At 45.2% G+C, this 16,318-nt stretch overlaps 1 protein-coding gene across 2 annotated transcripts; it reads left to right on the top strand.

The window, feature by feature from the left end:
* Positions 1-892: 892 nt before the first annotated feature.
* On the top strand, positions 893-16,317 carry LOC142892018 (arrestin red cell). Of its 2 annotated transcripts, none has more exons than XM_076032022.1 (16): positions 893-1,111; positions 7,700-7,730; positions 7,968-8,028; positions 8,863-8,907; positions 9,013-9,110; positions 9,215-9,313; positions 9,416-9,475; positions 9,984-10,051; positions 10,130-10,265; positions 10,722-10,806; positions 11,323-11,395; positions 11,613-11,750; positions 11,901-11,984; positions 12,124-12,200; positions 12,389-12,443; positions 13,381-16,317. In XM_076032022.1, exons 1-16 carry the CDS (start codon positions 1,089-1,091, stop codon positions 13,472-13,474), a joined length of 1,227 nt encoding a protein of 408 aa, XP_075888137.1. In that variant the 5' UTR covers positions 893-1,088; the 3' UTR covers positions 13,475-16,317. The 2 variants fall into 2 exon arrangements, with proteins under 2 accessions (XP_075888137.1, XP_075888138.1); XM_076032023.1 differs by having other exon boundaries at positions 894-1,111; positions 13,384-16,317.
* Position 16,318: the final 1 nt, after the last annotated feature.

The following is a 16,318-nucleotide window of genomic DNA, read 5'->3' as shown; positions in this document are numbered from 1 at the left end:
TCTGAATTAGGGATTGACCTGTTTGATTATTGACAGTGGATTTTTTTTTTTCTGACATGCAAACTTCCAGGAGTCTCACAGGCTGCGGTAGAAGAACCTGGTGTATTTTACCGAATATTATTAATTACAATTCCAACGGCACAGTACAGAAATATTAAACCTTTCTTAAGTGCTGTATTTCAATTAATAAGTACCCTATCGCAGTGTTAAAAAGGTAAACAATAGCTAAAAGGGGAATAAATAAAGTACTTTCCAAAGGTAAGAAAAAAACTTGTCTTGCCTTTATGTTCAATTAATGCTTAATAAGTGGTTATGAGATGAGAAGTGTGAAGCCCAAAAACTGAAGCCTGGCTAAAGAGGGATACCATATGGTCAAATGTGTATGTGTGTGTGCGCGCGCGCGCGCGCTTCTTTTTTGTTATTTATTTGAACGAACTTAATGTTGTAAATATCGACTTGCGCAGAATAAGCAGAGGACAAAATGCAAAAGCCTCAGTGAAAGGATGGGTGCAGGTTGCAGATTGGATTTGGGACACACACACACACACACACACACACACACACACACACACACACACACACACACACACACATACTGCTTTCGACCAATTTTGTAGCCTTTGGATCATATTCGTGTACAAACGCTTCTGCTTGATGATGACTTTTCAGTGGCACAATCTGTTCGTAACGAGCCTCTTCGTTGTCGGATTAGTGAGTCAGTACTCAGCACTGAATCATCTTCTGTCGTTTTACCATCAAACGATTCTTGTTGTCATTTTTTCCTTCTTCTCTTCCCCTCTCCGCGTTGCGCAACGTTATCTGCAGCCGCTGCACGGCGCACAAACACACACGTACATGCGCGCGCGCACACATAAATAGATCCTGCCTTTGCGGAAGCCGGAGGAGCAGCCGAGGCGGGCGGCGCTAAATTAAATTAGCATACTAACTAGTTAGCTGCGCGTCGATGTGGATGGACGGCTGACTGAGCGCAGCTTCCTGGGCGAGCGCACGGTCTTCCAAAGTCACGACACCGCCGACTCCGAGGTTCATTTTGTCGGGATCCTGCTCACCGTCCGCCTGCCGAGGAGATGGGGGACAAGGCGGGCACTAGGTAGGACGGCTATTGCTCGCTTCACCTAGCCTCCGCATTCACGCACTGGGCTAACTGGGCTAGCCGAGCCGCCGCCGCTGCTTCTTCTACTCCCGCCGCTGCTGCTGTTGCTGCTGCTGGTGGTGGTACTGGCTCGGGCGGGGGAGTTTTCCCTCTCCTCTCAAGCCTGTACAGGAAAGATTCGACCGTTTCCTGAAAGAGAACCCGGTATAAAGGCAACGGAGTGTTCCCCCCTCACTGCGTCGTGCTTAAAACATTCTAACGCGATGACCTCGTTCGACAGGAGGCGAAGTTAGCCCAGCAGCTGGGTGGGGTTAGCTCTCGGCGACACTTCTCCGGTGGGTAGATGGGGGGGGGGGGGGGGTGCTCCGGCAGAAAAGCTGTCAAATCTCAGTTTGCGAGCTAAAAGGTTGCCTTTGGGGGTGAGGTGAGGTGGGGTGGGGGAAACACGACGCAGTCAAGGCGATCAAGATATCGCAAGCGTAGTCTCTGGCGCCGTGCATATGTAGTGTGCGCAACAACATGTAGCCAGTTGAACGTCCTCTGTGGTGTTGTGGACAGGAATTCCCACGGTGCTTTTCCAGCGAAACACGGCCGTAGTGGGCGGCAGTGGCGGTGGCCATCTGCGGCTAAATTACCGACTTTCAGTGTTGTGACTACACCTATTGGGTCAGAAGGCTTAAACGATGCATAACACGCAGTTAACCCCCCCCCCCCGTTTAAAGCATAAGAGACGCTTTAAATCAGTACATTTTTTTTTCTCTCATTTGGAATTCCTTTTCAGGGCGCATTTTCAGGGCGCTATGTGGGTTAGCATGAAGATAATGGAGGCTAATTTCGGGTTCTGGGGGTCCTCTCCGAAAACTCCTGTCTGTCAGGTGGATGCTAGTGTGATTTTTAAGAGGTTTGCGGGCAGCCTGGAAGCGGATGATGATGGTGGAGATGGTGGTGGTTGTGGTTGGCTGCTCCCCCAGAGCAGGAGATGCCTGTCGGCTCGGCTTGTTTTTGACACATGAAAATGACAGTGTGGATAATTGTGGCGCTTCTTTTTTTTTTTTTGCACAAACGCGCAGCAGAAAACGCGCCCCGTGCACAATGTGGTGGTGGTGGTGGGGGGGGGGGGGGCAGTGTTGCGCCTCCGCCTTAATCCTCATCCCGATTGTCTCCAGGTCGCGATCAATACCGATGTCAGGGCTGTGTTTTTTGTTTTGCTTTTTCTTGAAGGAGCCGCGGCACTGATCTGTGGATATGTTTGAGCTGTTCCGCTCCTCTGACCGTGTTTTTGTCATGTGTTTTGCCGCCGACGTGTTTTCGACAGTCTGATCTCCTGCACTCTGATCTCGCTGACTCTGTGTTTACATCCTGCATGGTTCTTCTCTGGCCTCCTTGGACCGTGGAGGGCTGCAACATGACACGTCTCGCTTGACCGGCCTGTTTTCCTTCCCGCCGCTGTATTTAATCAGGTGGTCTTTATCTGTGACAGGCGTTTGACATTTAGTCCCCCACCTCGGTGTCGTCCTCTGGGGGTTCTCCCCATAAACTGTCACTTCCTGTTAGGAAGCAGGTGGGAAGCAGGCACGGGGCCGAGCAGGGGAAGACGATGGGCGTATGAATAAACAGCTGATAGACCTGCTAGCATGCAGGAACTGGCAACTTTGGGCTCCGTGGTGGTCATTTGTTATCTGTCCCAAAACCAAGCGACCTCACTGTGAAAACACCCAGGGGTGGGAAGTGGGGGTCCTCTCTTACGTTACATGGGGACTGTGGCAGGAACGCTGCCAGTTTAATTGGGACTGCCCATCCCTCCGTGATAACTGTCAGGCATCAGAAAGGGCTCATTTTTACTTTGTTTGTTTGTTTTTTGAAATGTAAACTAAGGTAATGGCATGAAGGGATCGTATGGGATGCTCTGTCTGATGGTTTGTCCTATACTCATATGGTGTTGGTATACACATTTCTATCCCCAAACATTATTACTTTAAAGAAAAAGGGATGTTTACTAGTGTTCCCAAGACGGCGCAAACACAGATGTATTTAATATGGGACATTTATCAAGATGTATCAAGATGTGGGTTTTTCATTGGCCTACACTGATATTGGAAGAATAGTTTAATGCAAGTTAAAAATGGTCTGGCCTCTCACTGAGCTATCCGGCTGCCTAAACCAAAAAAAGAAAGAAGACAATCAATATAATTGATCTCAAGATGGTCATTTGCATCTTATGAAGTAAAACTAAGTTGTGCTTTAAGCTGTGAACAGATATGTAAAAGGGAGCCGACGTCCACGGCATTGGACCAATCACAGTCATGTCTGTGAAGTTCTCTGAGGTGGAGCAGATGGCGACGGCGCCTAAACCTCATATTGGGGGAGACCCGTGGTTTTTAGGTGGAGAGGAAACCCCAAAAACTGCAGCTGCAGCCGCCAGAAGCAATAGACAGCTGTGCCTGTGCATTAGTTATTCAGGGCACAAGTAGATATGACGTGAATGACACACGCACATGTTGTTGGCATAATGACACAACCCCTTGGGGACAAAGCGAACCGAGGAGCAGGTAAAAATACACAGGCACATTCTGCAGAATGGTTCGTTGGCCCATTTCCAGTGTATAATACAACTTAATGTTTAATTATATCCTGATACTGAAATCTAGCATGGACTAGAGCATCTCAGAAAGGCCCTAAATACTGATTGTTTTTTTTGTTAAAAAAAGAGGGAGATTTCAATTCATTTTGATTAATTTTCTTTTCATACAGCAATCTGAAATGCAATCACCTGCTGGCTTTACAATCTGCCTTCCCATCCCTCTGGGGTCTCCAGTGAGGAGGCTCAGACAGGTGATTAGTTAGCGGGTTCCTCTGTCATTGGATTTGATTCTACTGTCACTTTTAGAGAGCTGGCTGTTTAACACAAGTGACCATGGTGATGTGCCCAGATGAGTAGTTCACTGGCTTAATGAGGGTAAAAACCAATGGCTTAACCTAAAGTCAGTATCTGCTTGGCTTTTTAATCAGTCTACCTCTGATGGTCGTTGGCTGGAATGATGTAGAAAGGACTGTCTGTCCTGTAGCTGTGAAAGGAACTTTTTTTCATTTTCAGCGTGCAGTCAGACCACTCGGCGTACTAATGTATTTTGAGCTTCCAAAAAGGGCTTTAATGCTCACGTGTTGCCACTGCACATTCAGATGTGGAAGTTCCTACTGCCTGTTTCCCAACACGGTGGTGAAACACTGAGAGTGACGACAGCAGAGAGCCTCGAACGGTTCGGCCTGCACGAAGACCCGAAGCAACGGCCGTTTGTGTCATGTGACGTCAACGTCGTTGTTGGGCAGTCAGTCAAAGCATCTTGCAGCGTTTCTTTTAAAAAAATAAATAAAGTACATTCAAATTGTAAATAAACCAAATTTGGTCACCCATAGATGAACAAATGATTTCTGGAGTGTTGTTCTGCTGCTTCTGCTCAGCGCTCTCTCAGATGAGGGTTTCACTGTGGAGAAATAAAAATCGCTGATGTCACGATCTGCATGATGTTGTTATTTGTATTGTCTCTTTTTCATGGCCTTAATTAACAAATAAGCACACAGACATTTTTTTTTGCATTTAAAATAAATAAAAATATTTGGTCCATTTTAACCCTTTGGCTCCATATGGAAGAATCTTTATAAGGACACATAACGTGGTATTTTGGTTTTGATGATTGTTTAAAAACTTAGGTTGCTTTATCTTTGTGTAGATCTTTAAGCAGCTGATTGTCGATGTCACAGCTCAACTGAAAATGTGCCTTTCCAGTGATCTCTGTACCACAGCGGACTTGGCCAAAATGCATTTTTGCGCAGAAAGATTTCACTCTTGCTTTTACACATCACGCTGTGACTTTCCCCAGCAGTTGTACAGACAACTGACTGACACTCAGAGACCTGAATCATAGGTGGCAGGAAGACAGGAATGAAGTGCTGTTATTGCACAGTTTAAAGTGTGAAACAGCAGCTGCAAGATAAAGGCTGGCAGGACAGACAGGAAAGAGGTGGGACTACCAAAATAAGGCTCAACGTGTGAGGAAATGGAATTTTTCTGCCCCAAAGGGATTCTGTTTCCATTGTTCCACTATTGTTCCACCTCAATTTAAAAGAGGCATCAGATGTATCAGAGGACAGCATCTCTGTGAACCACATGGGGCGGAAAGATGAGTCCACAGAGGAAGTGCAGTGAGGAACCGGCCTGTGCAGGAGGGGGAAGTGCTATCAACTCAACTTCAGCCTCACCAAGAGTGAAGCTCACTTCAGATGTGTTTGGCTAATAAATACCTTGTGTGTTCTTAGGCTAGTTTTGTGTTAAGGTGCCTAAATCAGCATGGCTGTGTTGTGCAACCGTCCGTCTAGAAAAACCTCCTCATGCAGCTCGAGGATGTTCCACACTGTCGCATATTTTTTTTTAATGCTGTGATGCAGTGTAGTAAAAGTCCTTGTCAAGTTCAGACCCGACAGCATTTTAAGTTTGTTAACCTTGATACGCTGTGAAAACAAGTTTGAACTGATAAACGTGAACCTCGATGATGGTGTGACGGGTGTCTTTGCTGCAGGTGTTCAACAGCCAGAGTTGCTTCCTTGGTTTCAGACACACGCCATTAATGGCCCAGAATTTGGTAAAATCCTGAACGTTAAAGAATCCCAGCAAGTTGTTAAAACCAATAAAAGCATCAGGTTTAATACCTGGGCACAACTGGGTGATGCAATCACACGTTTTCAGTTGAGCCCTTTGGTTTCGTCCACATGTTGATGCATCGTGTCGAGAAGCTCAAGAGTTTACAAAAACAACAATGGCCCGGTTTAGAAAGCCACATTTGACTAGCAACTAATGGCTCTTAAGGTCTAGGCTTTATTTTCTTCTATAAACTCACTTTATTGCCTTAAAATTATTTTTGCTTTACCCTTTAAACCATAATGAGACAATAAAAGTCCCAATCCGCTCGCGTCACGTGACGTTTACGAGAACGGGTGAATTAAGTGGGTTCATCATCGGAGACATTTGAGCTCTGCTGTACGCGAAGTAAACATGATGTCATTGGGCGTCATCGCTTGTTCTTGCCCAGACATGACGAGCCGCCCCACTTTCTGCAGTCGGAGGTCTCAGGGGGCGCTGGAGACGCTTTAGCAAGCGAAGATGATGCTCGGCTGTTTTCCTCCAGAGTGCGTTGCCACGGTGACGGCTACAGCCCGACAGGCCTCTCCCAGTGATAAATATCTGATACAAACGTCAGTAGCTCAGAGTGAGACCACATCCAGAGTGGAGTCCCCGTCCTGGGGTTCAGTGTCGTTTATGGGAGGTTAAAAATGTGCATCAGGCAAAAAAGAAGTTGCAACCAGAGGCTTTCCACCAAGCAGGACTTTTTTTATTATTATTCTTCATACACCTTCTAAGTTTGATGTGACTGTTGTCTCATATGATGTGAAATTCAACTTTGTCATTGCTCTTTCAAGAAATGAAGAAAGTAAATCCTTTACTCCTTTCTTTCTTTCTTTTGAAAATACAGTTGTGAAAAATTCTCCGTTTGTAATGTCACAGCGATGCCGCTTAGCATGTTTGTTGGAGTTGTGGTCATAAAAAAAAAGACTACTGCTGCCTACTACGAAGTCCTTTTTCATTTTGCTTCCTTGTTTTTTTTTTTCCTTCTTGCTCTGAAATTCACATCTTTCCTCATATTTACCATAAACTGTCAAAGCCTTTATTGATTTACTGAAGGTTGCTTTGTCACTGAATACTCGTACATAATACCTGTCATTGCCTTCAAATAGCAGGAAGAGGGCAGGAGGTGTGAGCAGGAGCCATGTTTATTACTTCCTGTTTGTGTTGGTGGTTACAAGAAGTGGCGACCTTTTCACACATCAGCCCCACTGCTTTTTTTGCTTGTTTTTTTTTAAGTCTCTAAGGCAAAATGCCTGAGTAATACTGACTGAGTGAGGACCTCTTCTGATTATTTAATCACTACTTGAATGGACTCAAATCAAACCTTTAGATTTTGCTGTCAATTCCAGTGTGATAAAGACTGGGAAGTCGAATCGAAAGCACGTCTGAATTCTGTGGGTTTTGAGAATTGTCAGAGTTGTGGTTTCCTTCTCTGCTGCTCAGCGAACCCTTGTCTGTCAGGTTTCTTGGAAACGAAGCTGACGCCGCTCAAATCCACTTATCCAGAATTGCTACTTTTGGAAGTGGGTTGTCTCGGCACAGCCAATAGTTTCTACACTAATGAAGATTTTGGAAAAAATGGCAGCTTTGACTCTCATAAACAGTCTTTTGTAGAGCCTGAGTCCAGTAGTTTGACATGTACTCCACGCTAAAGCTGGTATTTGATGTTCTAAAGGTTCTTCTGTGTAATATTTAGAAATGGGTTAAAGAGCACCACAGTTTGAGTTTGAGTGGCGATGAAATCACCAGGGTTGTCACAAGTTGAGCCTGTAAACCTTCAACTTCCTGCTGAGCTGAAATAGACCCGCAGCCTCATTCAAGGTTTCCCCTCATCGTCAATGTCACATTTCCCCTCAACAAAACATTAACGCCATTCTCCTTTTGTTCTTCTCTCTAATTCCCATCAGAGTTTTTAAGAAGTCAAGCCCCAACTGTAAGGTGAGTGTGACTGGCTCGGTCTCCGTCTCCACTGTCCTATGAAAAATTCTCATACAGTTGACTTCGCATTAGGCTACTGAAGCACATGACACGAGTATTTAGTTCTGAGTGTTGTCTAGTCGCACTTCTGTCTGTGAAGTAGCTCTTCCAACATATTGTACTGTAAATAATTGCTGTTTATGTTGTGATGTCGGCTGTTTAAAATGACTAAAGTCGAACTGTCATTGGTCTTCGCAGGTCACGGTCTACCTGGGAAAGAGAGACTTTGTTGATCACCTGGACCACGTGGACCCAGTGGGTGAGTTTGCGCTAATGATATTAGGGCCCTCTGCTGGTCGGAGGACCTCCTTGGTGTCACATGTGGAGACTTTGGGGCCCAAAGATCCCGATCGATTGCACACGCTAGCATATTGCGCGTCCTCTTGGCTGGCGTACGGCGAGGGATCAGAAACAGAAACCGGTGCTTCAGTGGCAGAGATGACGGTGCTTCTTTTTTTTTTTTTTACCGGAGAGTTTTGCAGCCGCTACTGGTTTCCACCATAGAGGTGCTGCATAGTGACTGTAAGCGAGACATGATTGCAGCCACGCAGTTGTAACCCAGGACCGTAGAGTCGCACAGGGGGCAGAGAAGTGCTGCCTTTGACACTCGGACCATGGAGTCAGCGCTGTGTCACCACTGACCATAGACGCCAATGGCATGAGGGATTTAAATGCCTTATTAAGGGGGAAAAAAGAATGTGACTAGCATACAGTTTATATATAACATAAATGTGCAAGTTAAGCCTTTCAAACGTGCTAAAGAAATACGGCAATAAGTTTCAGCTTTGGTAATTTACATTGCTTGCACCAAGAGAATCTATATGCATCTTCTCCCCTCAACACCCGTGTCTGCATCTCCATGAAGACAAACACTCCAAATGGACTGCGTGTGCTATTTTGTCCGTTTGACAGACACAATCCTCATTGCACTTGCTTAGTAGATCAGCGTGGCCATTAGTTAAAGCATCTAATGGCATTTGTCCGGGTTTTTCCACACACAGATCTTTAGTAAATCTGCGCCCATAGTGTTCGACCGGTTCAGCTGGAAAAAAATGTGCTGACTCATCTGTGCGTCTCTGCTTCCTGCTGATAGATGGAGTGATCCTGGTGGACCCGGAGTATTTGAAGGACAGAAAAGGTAGCGCAGCTTCCGCCATGTTGCTCCTCTGCTCTTCCAGATCAGGTGGTTAAGATGCACAGGTGGATGCGTCTCTCTGACTCCTCCGCTTCCTCTCTCCTGTAGTCTTCGTCACGCTGACCTGTGCGTTTCGATACGGCCGGGAGGACCTCGACGTGTTGGGTCTGTCCTTCAGGAAGGATCTCTACATCTCCACCTTCCAGGTGAGAGCGCGGACCTCGCAGGGGTGCCGGTGAAACAACTCGCTGGATAAAAACGGACAGACGGCGACACTGCTCGATTTTCCCTCTTCCTCTTTCTTTTTAAGGCCTTCCCTCCAGTGCCAGAGGAAAAGAAACCCAACAGTCGGCTGCAGGAGAGACTGCTGAAGAAACTTGGCCAGCATGCACACCCATTCTACTTCACTGTGAGTCCCTGCTGAGCCCAAAACGGCAGCCATTGTAGCAGAGAGCGCAGACTGACTGAACCGGCATGACATCATCGTTGGTTTTGTTTCTCTGCTCTTCAGATCCCTCAGAACCTCCCGTGTTCAGTCACTTTACAGCCTGGCCCAGAGGACACTGGGAAGGTACACACACACACACACACACAAACCTGAGCCAATGACCCAAAATCAGCTCATTCCATTGACAAGGCTTTTGTTTACAGTTGGACAAGTCGTCCCCAATTAACTAGCCTTTACTCTGAAACACCGCTTAAAGTAGGTTAGGGGGAACGCACGCATACACAAACACACACACACACTTATTTGTGAGCGTCTTTTTCAAATTATTCTCGTATAAAGGAAAAACTGCTTGAACTGAAATTTCAGTTCTCATTTATTGTGGACCTGCAAATTAAAATTGAATTAAAAAGGACTGCACGACAAGTAGGTCATGGGTTTAATTCCAGCTCAGGTCTTTCTGTGCGGGATTTCCACGCTTTCTCAGTTCTCCGGCTCACTAGCCAAAGGAAATTGTGTTCAGAGCATCAGAAAAAAAACCTAACCCCACCGAGCGATTCCGAGCGGGTCGCATCCGCGTCGGGTGACTCGGCAGGTTTCCAGAGATCAGAAACGAGCTGCCGTCTCCCTGCAGGCCTGCGGTGTCGACTTCGAGATCAGAGCTTTCTGTGCCAAGTCGATAGAAGAAAAGATTCACAAGAGGTGAGATCGGGCCTGCCGGAGAGCCGTTGTCTGGCGCTGCGTTGAGCCCCACAAGGCTGACTGTGTGTTTTTGTGTAGGAATTCTGTGCGACTGGTAATAAGGAAGGTTCAGTACGCTCCAGAGAAGCCTGGTCCTCAACCCATGGTGGAGACGACCCGCAGCTTCCTGATGTCTGACCGGTCCCTGCACCTGGAGGCCTCACTGGACAAGGAGGTACACACACACACACACACACACTCACCTCACGCTAATGACATTGCTAAATACTTGAGTGTACGTATTCAGACGACTTATCTGCAGGTTGTCTTTTACTGGCAGAGGATGAGAAGGTTTAGCCGCTGATTTTTTTTATTTATTTTTTGCTATTTTCTTTTCTTTTTTCCCAAATGATTATGAGGCTACTGGGGCACTCAGGTTGGTTGCCATAGACAACAGCATTGTGGGCTTCAGGGACAGGACATGCCAGAGGTCTAGCACATAGTACATGCAAGGTATCATGGGAGCTGAACAGGATGTGGATGGACTTTTAACTACACTGATGAGCAGATAATGAAAAGCAGTGTGTCTGTGTGGGTTGGGGGTGGGGGGGTGGGGGGGTGTTCTTTCTCTCAAAATTTGATGCAGTTCACTAATTGAAGCCTCTCTTGCCCACAATGCATTGCCGAACAGCTGTACTACCACGGGGAACCCATCAGTGTCAACGTCCACGTCACCAACAACTCCACCAAGACGGTCAAGAGAGTCAAGATCTCGGGTCTGTTTGTCCTTCTGTCGCTGATCACCACAGTTAGGAGTCTAAGAGCTTTTCTGTAATGCAGAAGCCTGAAGAAGAATCCTTCAGTTTAAAGAACAACTGCTTTTGATGTTTGGAGAGAAGAGATTTCTCGTTTATTCTCACTGAGATTAAAAACTGTTGTTTTTTTGTTTTTTTTAAGAAGGGGGCGCTAGCGGCTTCCTTCTTACTTTCAGTGATGACATCACACAGGGCTTGTTTCCAAAATGACTAAACTGAAAATTGGAGCAAATTTAGTGGAAGGGCCGGAGTTCATGTCACATGACTATGTTTGAGACTGAGGCTTTGACCATCATGTCCATCACAGCAGCCACCAGCAGAAACAGCGCCACCTGCTGTTGGTAGGCAGAGTCAAACAGCATGAGGATTTATTCTGAAGGTTCACAGGATGTCGGGTGGCACATGGTGATGAACTTCCTGTTGCTCACTTGCTCGCTCTCTCTCTCCCTCTCTGTTTTTCCCTGTGTCTCTCTGCAGTGCGTCAGTATGCAGACATCTGCCTGTTCAGCACCGCCCAGTACAAATGTCCAGTGGCCCAACTGGAAGCAGAGTAAGACGAAGCTTCAACAGCGACCTCAGCTCACACTTTCATTCAGCTCACGTCTTGAATTGTCCTAAACCCGAGGTTAAACTTGCGCGAGACAATCTTTAATGTTGTTTCATCAGATGAAGAGGAATTAAAATTCGGATGAAATTCCTGATTGGACAAATGTTTGACATATAACGGATGATTCTTACTGAGGTGTCTGTCTGTCTGTGTGTCTCAGTGACCAGGTGTCATCCAGCTCCACCTTCTGTAAGGTGTACACTCTGACCCCGACGCTCGACAAGAACCGTGAGAAGAGAGGCCTCGCTCTGGACGGCAAGCTCAAACACGAAGACACCAACCTGGCCTCGTCCACCATGTAGGACACACACACACACACACACACACACACACACACACACACACACACACACACACACAAGCACTTGCCTGCGTGTCCACGAATGTGAACGCAGCTGTGTGTCACTGCAAGTCACATGACCGCAGCACTCTCTTATGTGCGTCTCAGTGTGAAGGACGTCACCAACAAGGAGGTCCTGGGAATTCTGGTGTCCTACAGAGTCAAAGTCAAGCTGGTGGTGTCGCGTGGCGGGTATGACACACACACACACACATACGCACGTGGGCACGGCTGTTGTGGCTCAATTTTTAATAGCCTGTGTGTGTGACGGTGCACATCCAGGCCTTAAGTCGTCACACTGCTGATCTCACATGAGTGTGTTTGTCCTCAGAGACGTGTCGGTGGAGCTTCCCTTCATCCTGATGCATCCTAAACCCGTGGAGCTGCCTGTGTCCCGCCCACAGTCAGGTGACCTCGCGTTCCGACAGCCAATCGGCAGAGCGCAGCCACACTGACACACAAGCGCTCGTTTGTCGGCCGTCTCCGTCTCCATCTACGTTTTCACGCTCTACATTTCCATGGATACGAAGCAGTTTCCATGGCAACGGCAGGGTGACATCCTAATGCGTGTGTGTTTTGTGTATTTGTTGTTCCAGCTGTCCCAGAGATGGACCCTCCCATCGACACCAATTTGATAGAATTTGACACAAAGTGAGTTCCTTTACTTGTCTCTCAAAACCTCTTAACACATTTTTTTTTCTTTTTTTTTAATTTCTTTGGGGATCTTTATATAATAAGTACCACACTAATATAAGTACCACAGCTAGGCAGGAAATGTGCATTAGAGTTGTGATTGAGATAAATCAAATCTCATGCTCAGTAGAGCAATGGTGACAAACACACACACACACACTCACACTCTTATCTTATGTCACAGCTTAACACATCAAAACATTTGAACAACATTTGACTGGTTGTGGACTGAAACAAAAACACTCATTCACAACTTACTATTCAAGGTCCAATGTTTAATATTTGGCTTGAGTCATGATTTTTTATATCAGTAAAAGCTTAATATACTGCTCATAAATACATGAATAAAAGTGTATACTCGCAGTACAATATAAGTCATTTGGTTTTCCTACCCTTACAACAGTTTTCATATAAGAATATACATAGTTAATGGTTCTTACTCCCAGTTAGCTGCCATCTTTCACCGTCATTTCTAAGGAAGCTCGGTGTGGACAATCCAGCTGCCTGACAGCGCGTTTAGTAATTAGGGTGACTGCTCCCATTTAAATAAACCAAGGAAGAAGAAGGTGGACAAGGTAACCAGGTTTGGGTGCGCAGGCCACCGTAGTTCACAGGGAAACACAGGAGGGGGGAGAGTCAAAGATGCTGCAATCTAAAATGTAAACACTTGATGTCGCTGTTTCTTTTTGTTTTGTTTTGTTTTTTAAATCTCCAAATATTACACACTTAACCTTTGAGTCTTGCAGCTGTTGGCATTAGCGCAGTCAGACAGAAGCGGTAGTTAATGTTTAACAATGCATCCATCCTCTTCCTCAACGTCCTTCTCCTTCTCCTTCTCCCTCTTCTACCTTCCCTCACCCCCCCCACCCACCTCCTCGGCCTCCTTCACGTCCTCCAGCAGCATCTCCCAGGACGACGACTTTGTGTTCGAGGATTTTGCCCGCCTGCGGCTCAAAGGCGTCGTGGACGACAAGGATGAAGACTGCTAGGAGGTCGACAACCCTCTTCATAGGCTCGCTTTGAGACCACCACACACACACACACACACACTTGCGTTACATTCCCCAGTGGAGGGGATGGATGGATGGATGGATGGATGAGGGCATGTTTGGATGGAGGTGTCGCAGGGGCATCGCCGGTGTTCTTCCTCTCTCGCTTTAGACATTCGTCACGCGCCATCGTCTTCTCCATCCGTCGTCTCCTCGTTCACTGAAGGGCAAAAAAAAAAAAACTTAAAAAGAAAAAAAAAAAAAAAGTCACGCAGCCACAATGCAGAAAACCGTTTGTCAATTAAACATGAAGGATTAATCAGCCAAAAGATAAACGTAGAGAGTACAGAGTCCTCTTAGTTTAAAATATTTTTGCAGACAAAAATTTATATTTGAAACTTAAAAAAAAGAAAAAGATTGCTGCATTTAATTTCACCTTAATTCTGCCGACTCGACGCTGAAGGGAAGAAACACAAACGCACTCATTCTTACAGAATTCACCAGCATCCACCGAATCAACGTCCATCTCGTTGATCTCTGTGTTGCCCATTCGTAACATTTCCATCAGTCTTAAGTTTGAGAAAAAAAATGGGTTTAGTTTTCTGTAAGTTTTCATAAAAGTTGCTGATTAGTCTTCAGGAACCTCAGAACAGAAGCTTGGTAATAATAACCGTGAACGGCTGCACTCGCATCCTGCAGCTTTTTAGAGGCCACAATTAAATGAAACAGAATGTTGAATAAATACAGCAGTATAAAGGTACATTGTGTGAAATTAATTTTGTTTTTGTTTATTTAAACATGCAAAAAATTTTACACACTGCACCTTTTTATTTTTGCTTTTTTTTTTTTTTTTTTTTTTTTTTTTAGAAATGTTCATGATAAGTACAACCTTTTCAAATTAAGCTAGTTTTCAGTAGAAGTTTAATACGTTTACCAAAAAAGGTCATTGTCAAGTCACATGGCAGAGAAGATTAAAGCTGGTGCACCGGCTGCGTCGGTTCTGTCCGCAACACTTTGAAAGTCGTCAGAGTTTGGGGCGGTCATCGGTCGTTGATATCACTTTGGTTTGTTTTGGTTTTTTTGTTCTTTTGAAGAAATTTTCTGGAAGGAGTGGGGTTTTTTTTTTTTTTTTTTCTCCCCCCCCAAAGCTTCATTTTGGTTCTTCCGCCTGTGGGGGCGCTCTTGTTCACGGTGCTCCGAACTGCGGTTCCGCCTGGCGGCTGATCGGAGGGCGGAAATGAGAGCTCTGACCCGACCCCGCCTGCTTCCTTCCCATCGGTTCGTTGAAGGGAAACGCTGCTGTTACTGGTCCCGGTAATATGGCAAGTTGAAACTCTGCAAGGTTCAGAGCCACAAACTCCAGGCTGTGCCAATTTTTAAGAAAGTGTATTTTGTGTTTGTGTTTTTGAAAGAAATTTATGACACGATAACAAAAAGGAGAAAATGCTAATTGTACTTGAGTGACTTCAGCCAAAAATCTGTTGTTTTTTTTTAATTCAACGTCCACCATCAACTGAAGTGATTATTGGTAATTTCAGAAAGATTCCCGCTCATTTTACAATTGAAAGGGTATTGTACTCTATTGTGCTGTGGCCTGAATTTTGCCTGTCAAGAAACTGTACAACTTTTGTTTTTTCATTCTAAGAAACCAAAACGTGAAAATCCCTCTAGTAAAAGTCCAGTTGTGGTATCTTTGTGTTATTGCAGATTTTAATTTTTTTTGATAAAATTGCCTTTTCTTTTTTTTCTTTTTTTTTTTTTGCCAAGATTCAGGGGTGTGGGGTGGTTAAATCAGAAATAAAGTGTAAATGTAATTTCCAGGGTTTTAAAAAAAAAAAACCTGTGGCGCTGCCTTTAAAACTTGTTCCATTTTCCTCCATGTAATTATCTGAAGAAACCTAATAAAGTGCCAGCTTGTTCGCAACAAACCAACCAGCAGCAGCAGTGTTTCCCCTCAGACCCTCCGCTGCCTCCTCAAACATCCTCCACCTCCCAGCCCTGTGTCAGATTCGACCTCTCTCTCTCTCTCTCTCTCTCTGCCTCGCTCTCCCTCTCTCTCTCTCCCTCTCTCTCTCTCTCTCTGCATCACCACAGGCAGCCCCATGCCCACTGGCTGCCTTCCTTCTTGGCAAGTCGGTTTTGTTTTTTCTTCATGTTGTGATTCCTCCCAGAAAGCTGCACAGATCAACATTTCCCACAAGCACTGCACTTTGATCAGACGGCAAACCACCGAAACCACACGCCTCAACTTTAGTTTTGTTGGGGGGGACGTTGATCTATTTTTATTCCCCTCAAATTTCGTTTTTGTCAGTACATCCAGAAATACTGCCATGATTCCCTTGTTTGCCCAGTTGGTCTCTGAAGCTGCGCGTGTCAACCAGAAGGGAAGAAGGAAGTAAAATTAAAAATAAATAAATAAATAATTGAAGCATGTTTTCTTTATTTTTGTTTTTTGTTTTTTCTAAGCAGTGCTGTGAATCGTACGAGCTGTGATTCTGTCCTTATTTTGTCGTGCATATGTGGGGTAAACTTTTTTGCTAAGTGTGAAAATATTTGACAAGTGCCACGCCCCGGCCTGTGCGATGCTTACCATATTGTCTGTAAAAACAGGAAGTGATTTCTGCTGCTGGGATGAACCAGAAAAGCTAGAATTCTGATTATTATGCTTCTGATTATTATTATGGTGACTTATTACTTCTACTGTATCATCATTGCGACCATGATTATTCTCATAATCATTTAAGAGTCTATTGTTTTGTCTTTGCCATGTATTTTTTTATTTTTGAGATTTTTATTTTAGTTTTCTTTTTATTATTAAAGGCAAAATGAACTAACAAGCCACAT

The sequence above is a fragment of the Nelusetta ayraudi genome, unplaced genomic scaffold (genome assembly GCF_046127955.1).
Source record: "Nelusetta ayraudi isolate G7.1 ecotype Tasmania unplaced genomic scaffold, CSIRO-AGI_Nayr_v1 ptg000033l, whole genome shotgun sequence".
Taxonomy (NCBI): Eukaryota; Metazoa; Chordata; class Actinopteri; order Tetraodontiformes; family Monacanthidae; genus Nelusetta; species Nelusetta ayraudi.
Note: the sequence above shows the minus strand (reverse complement) of the source record. Positions and strands in the feature narration are given on the sequence as shown.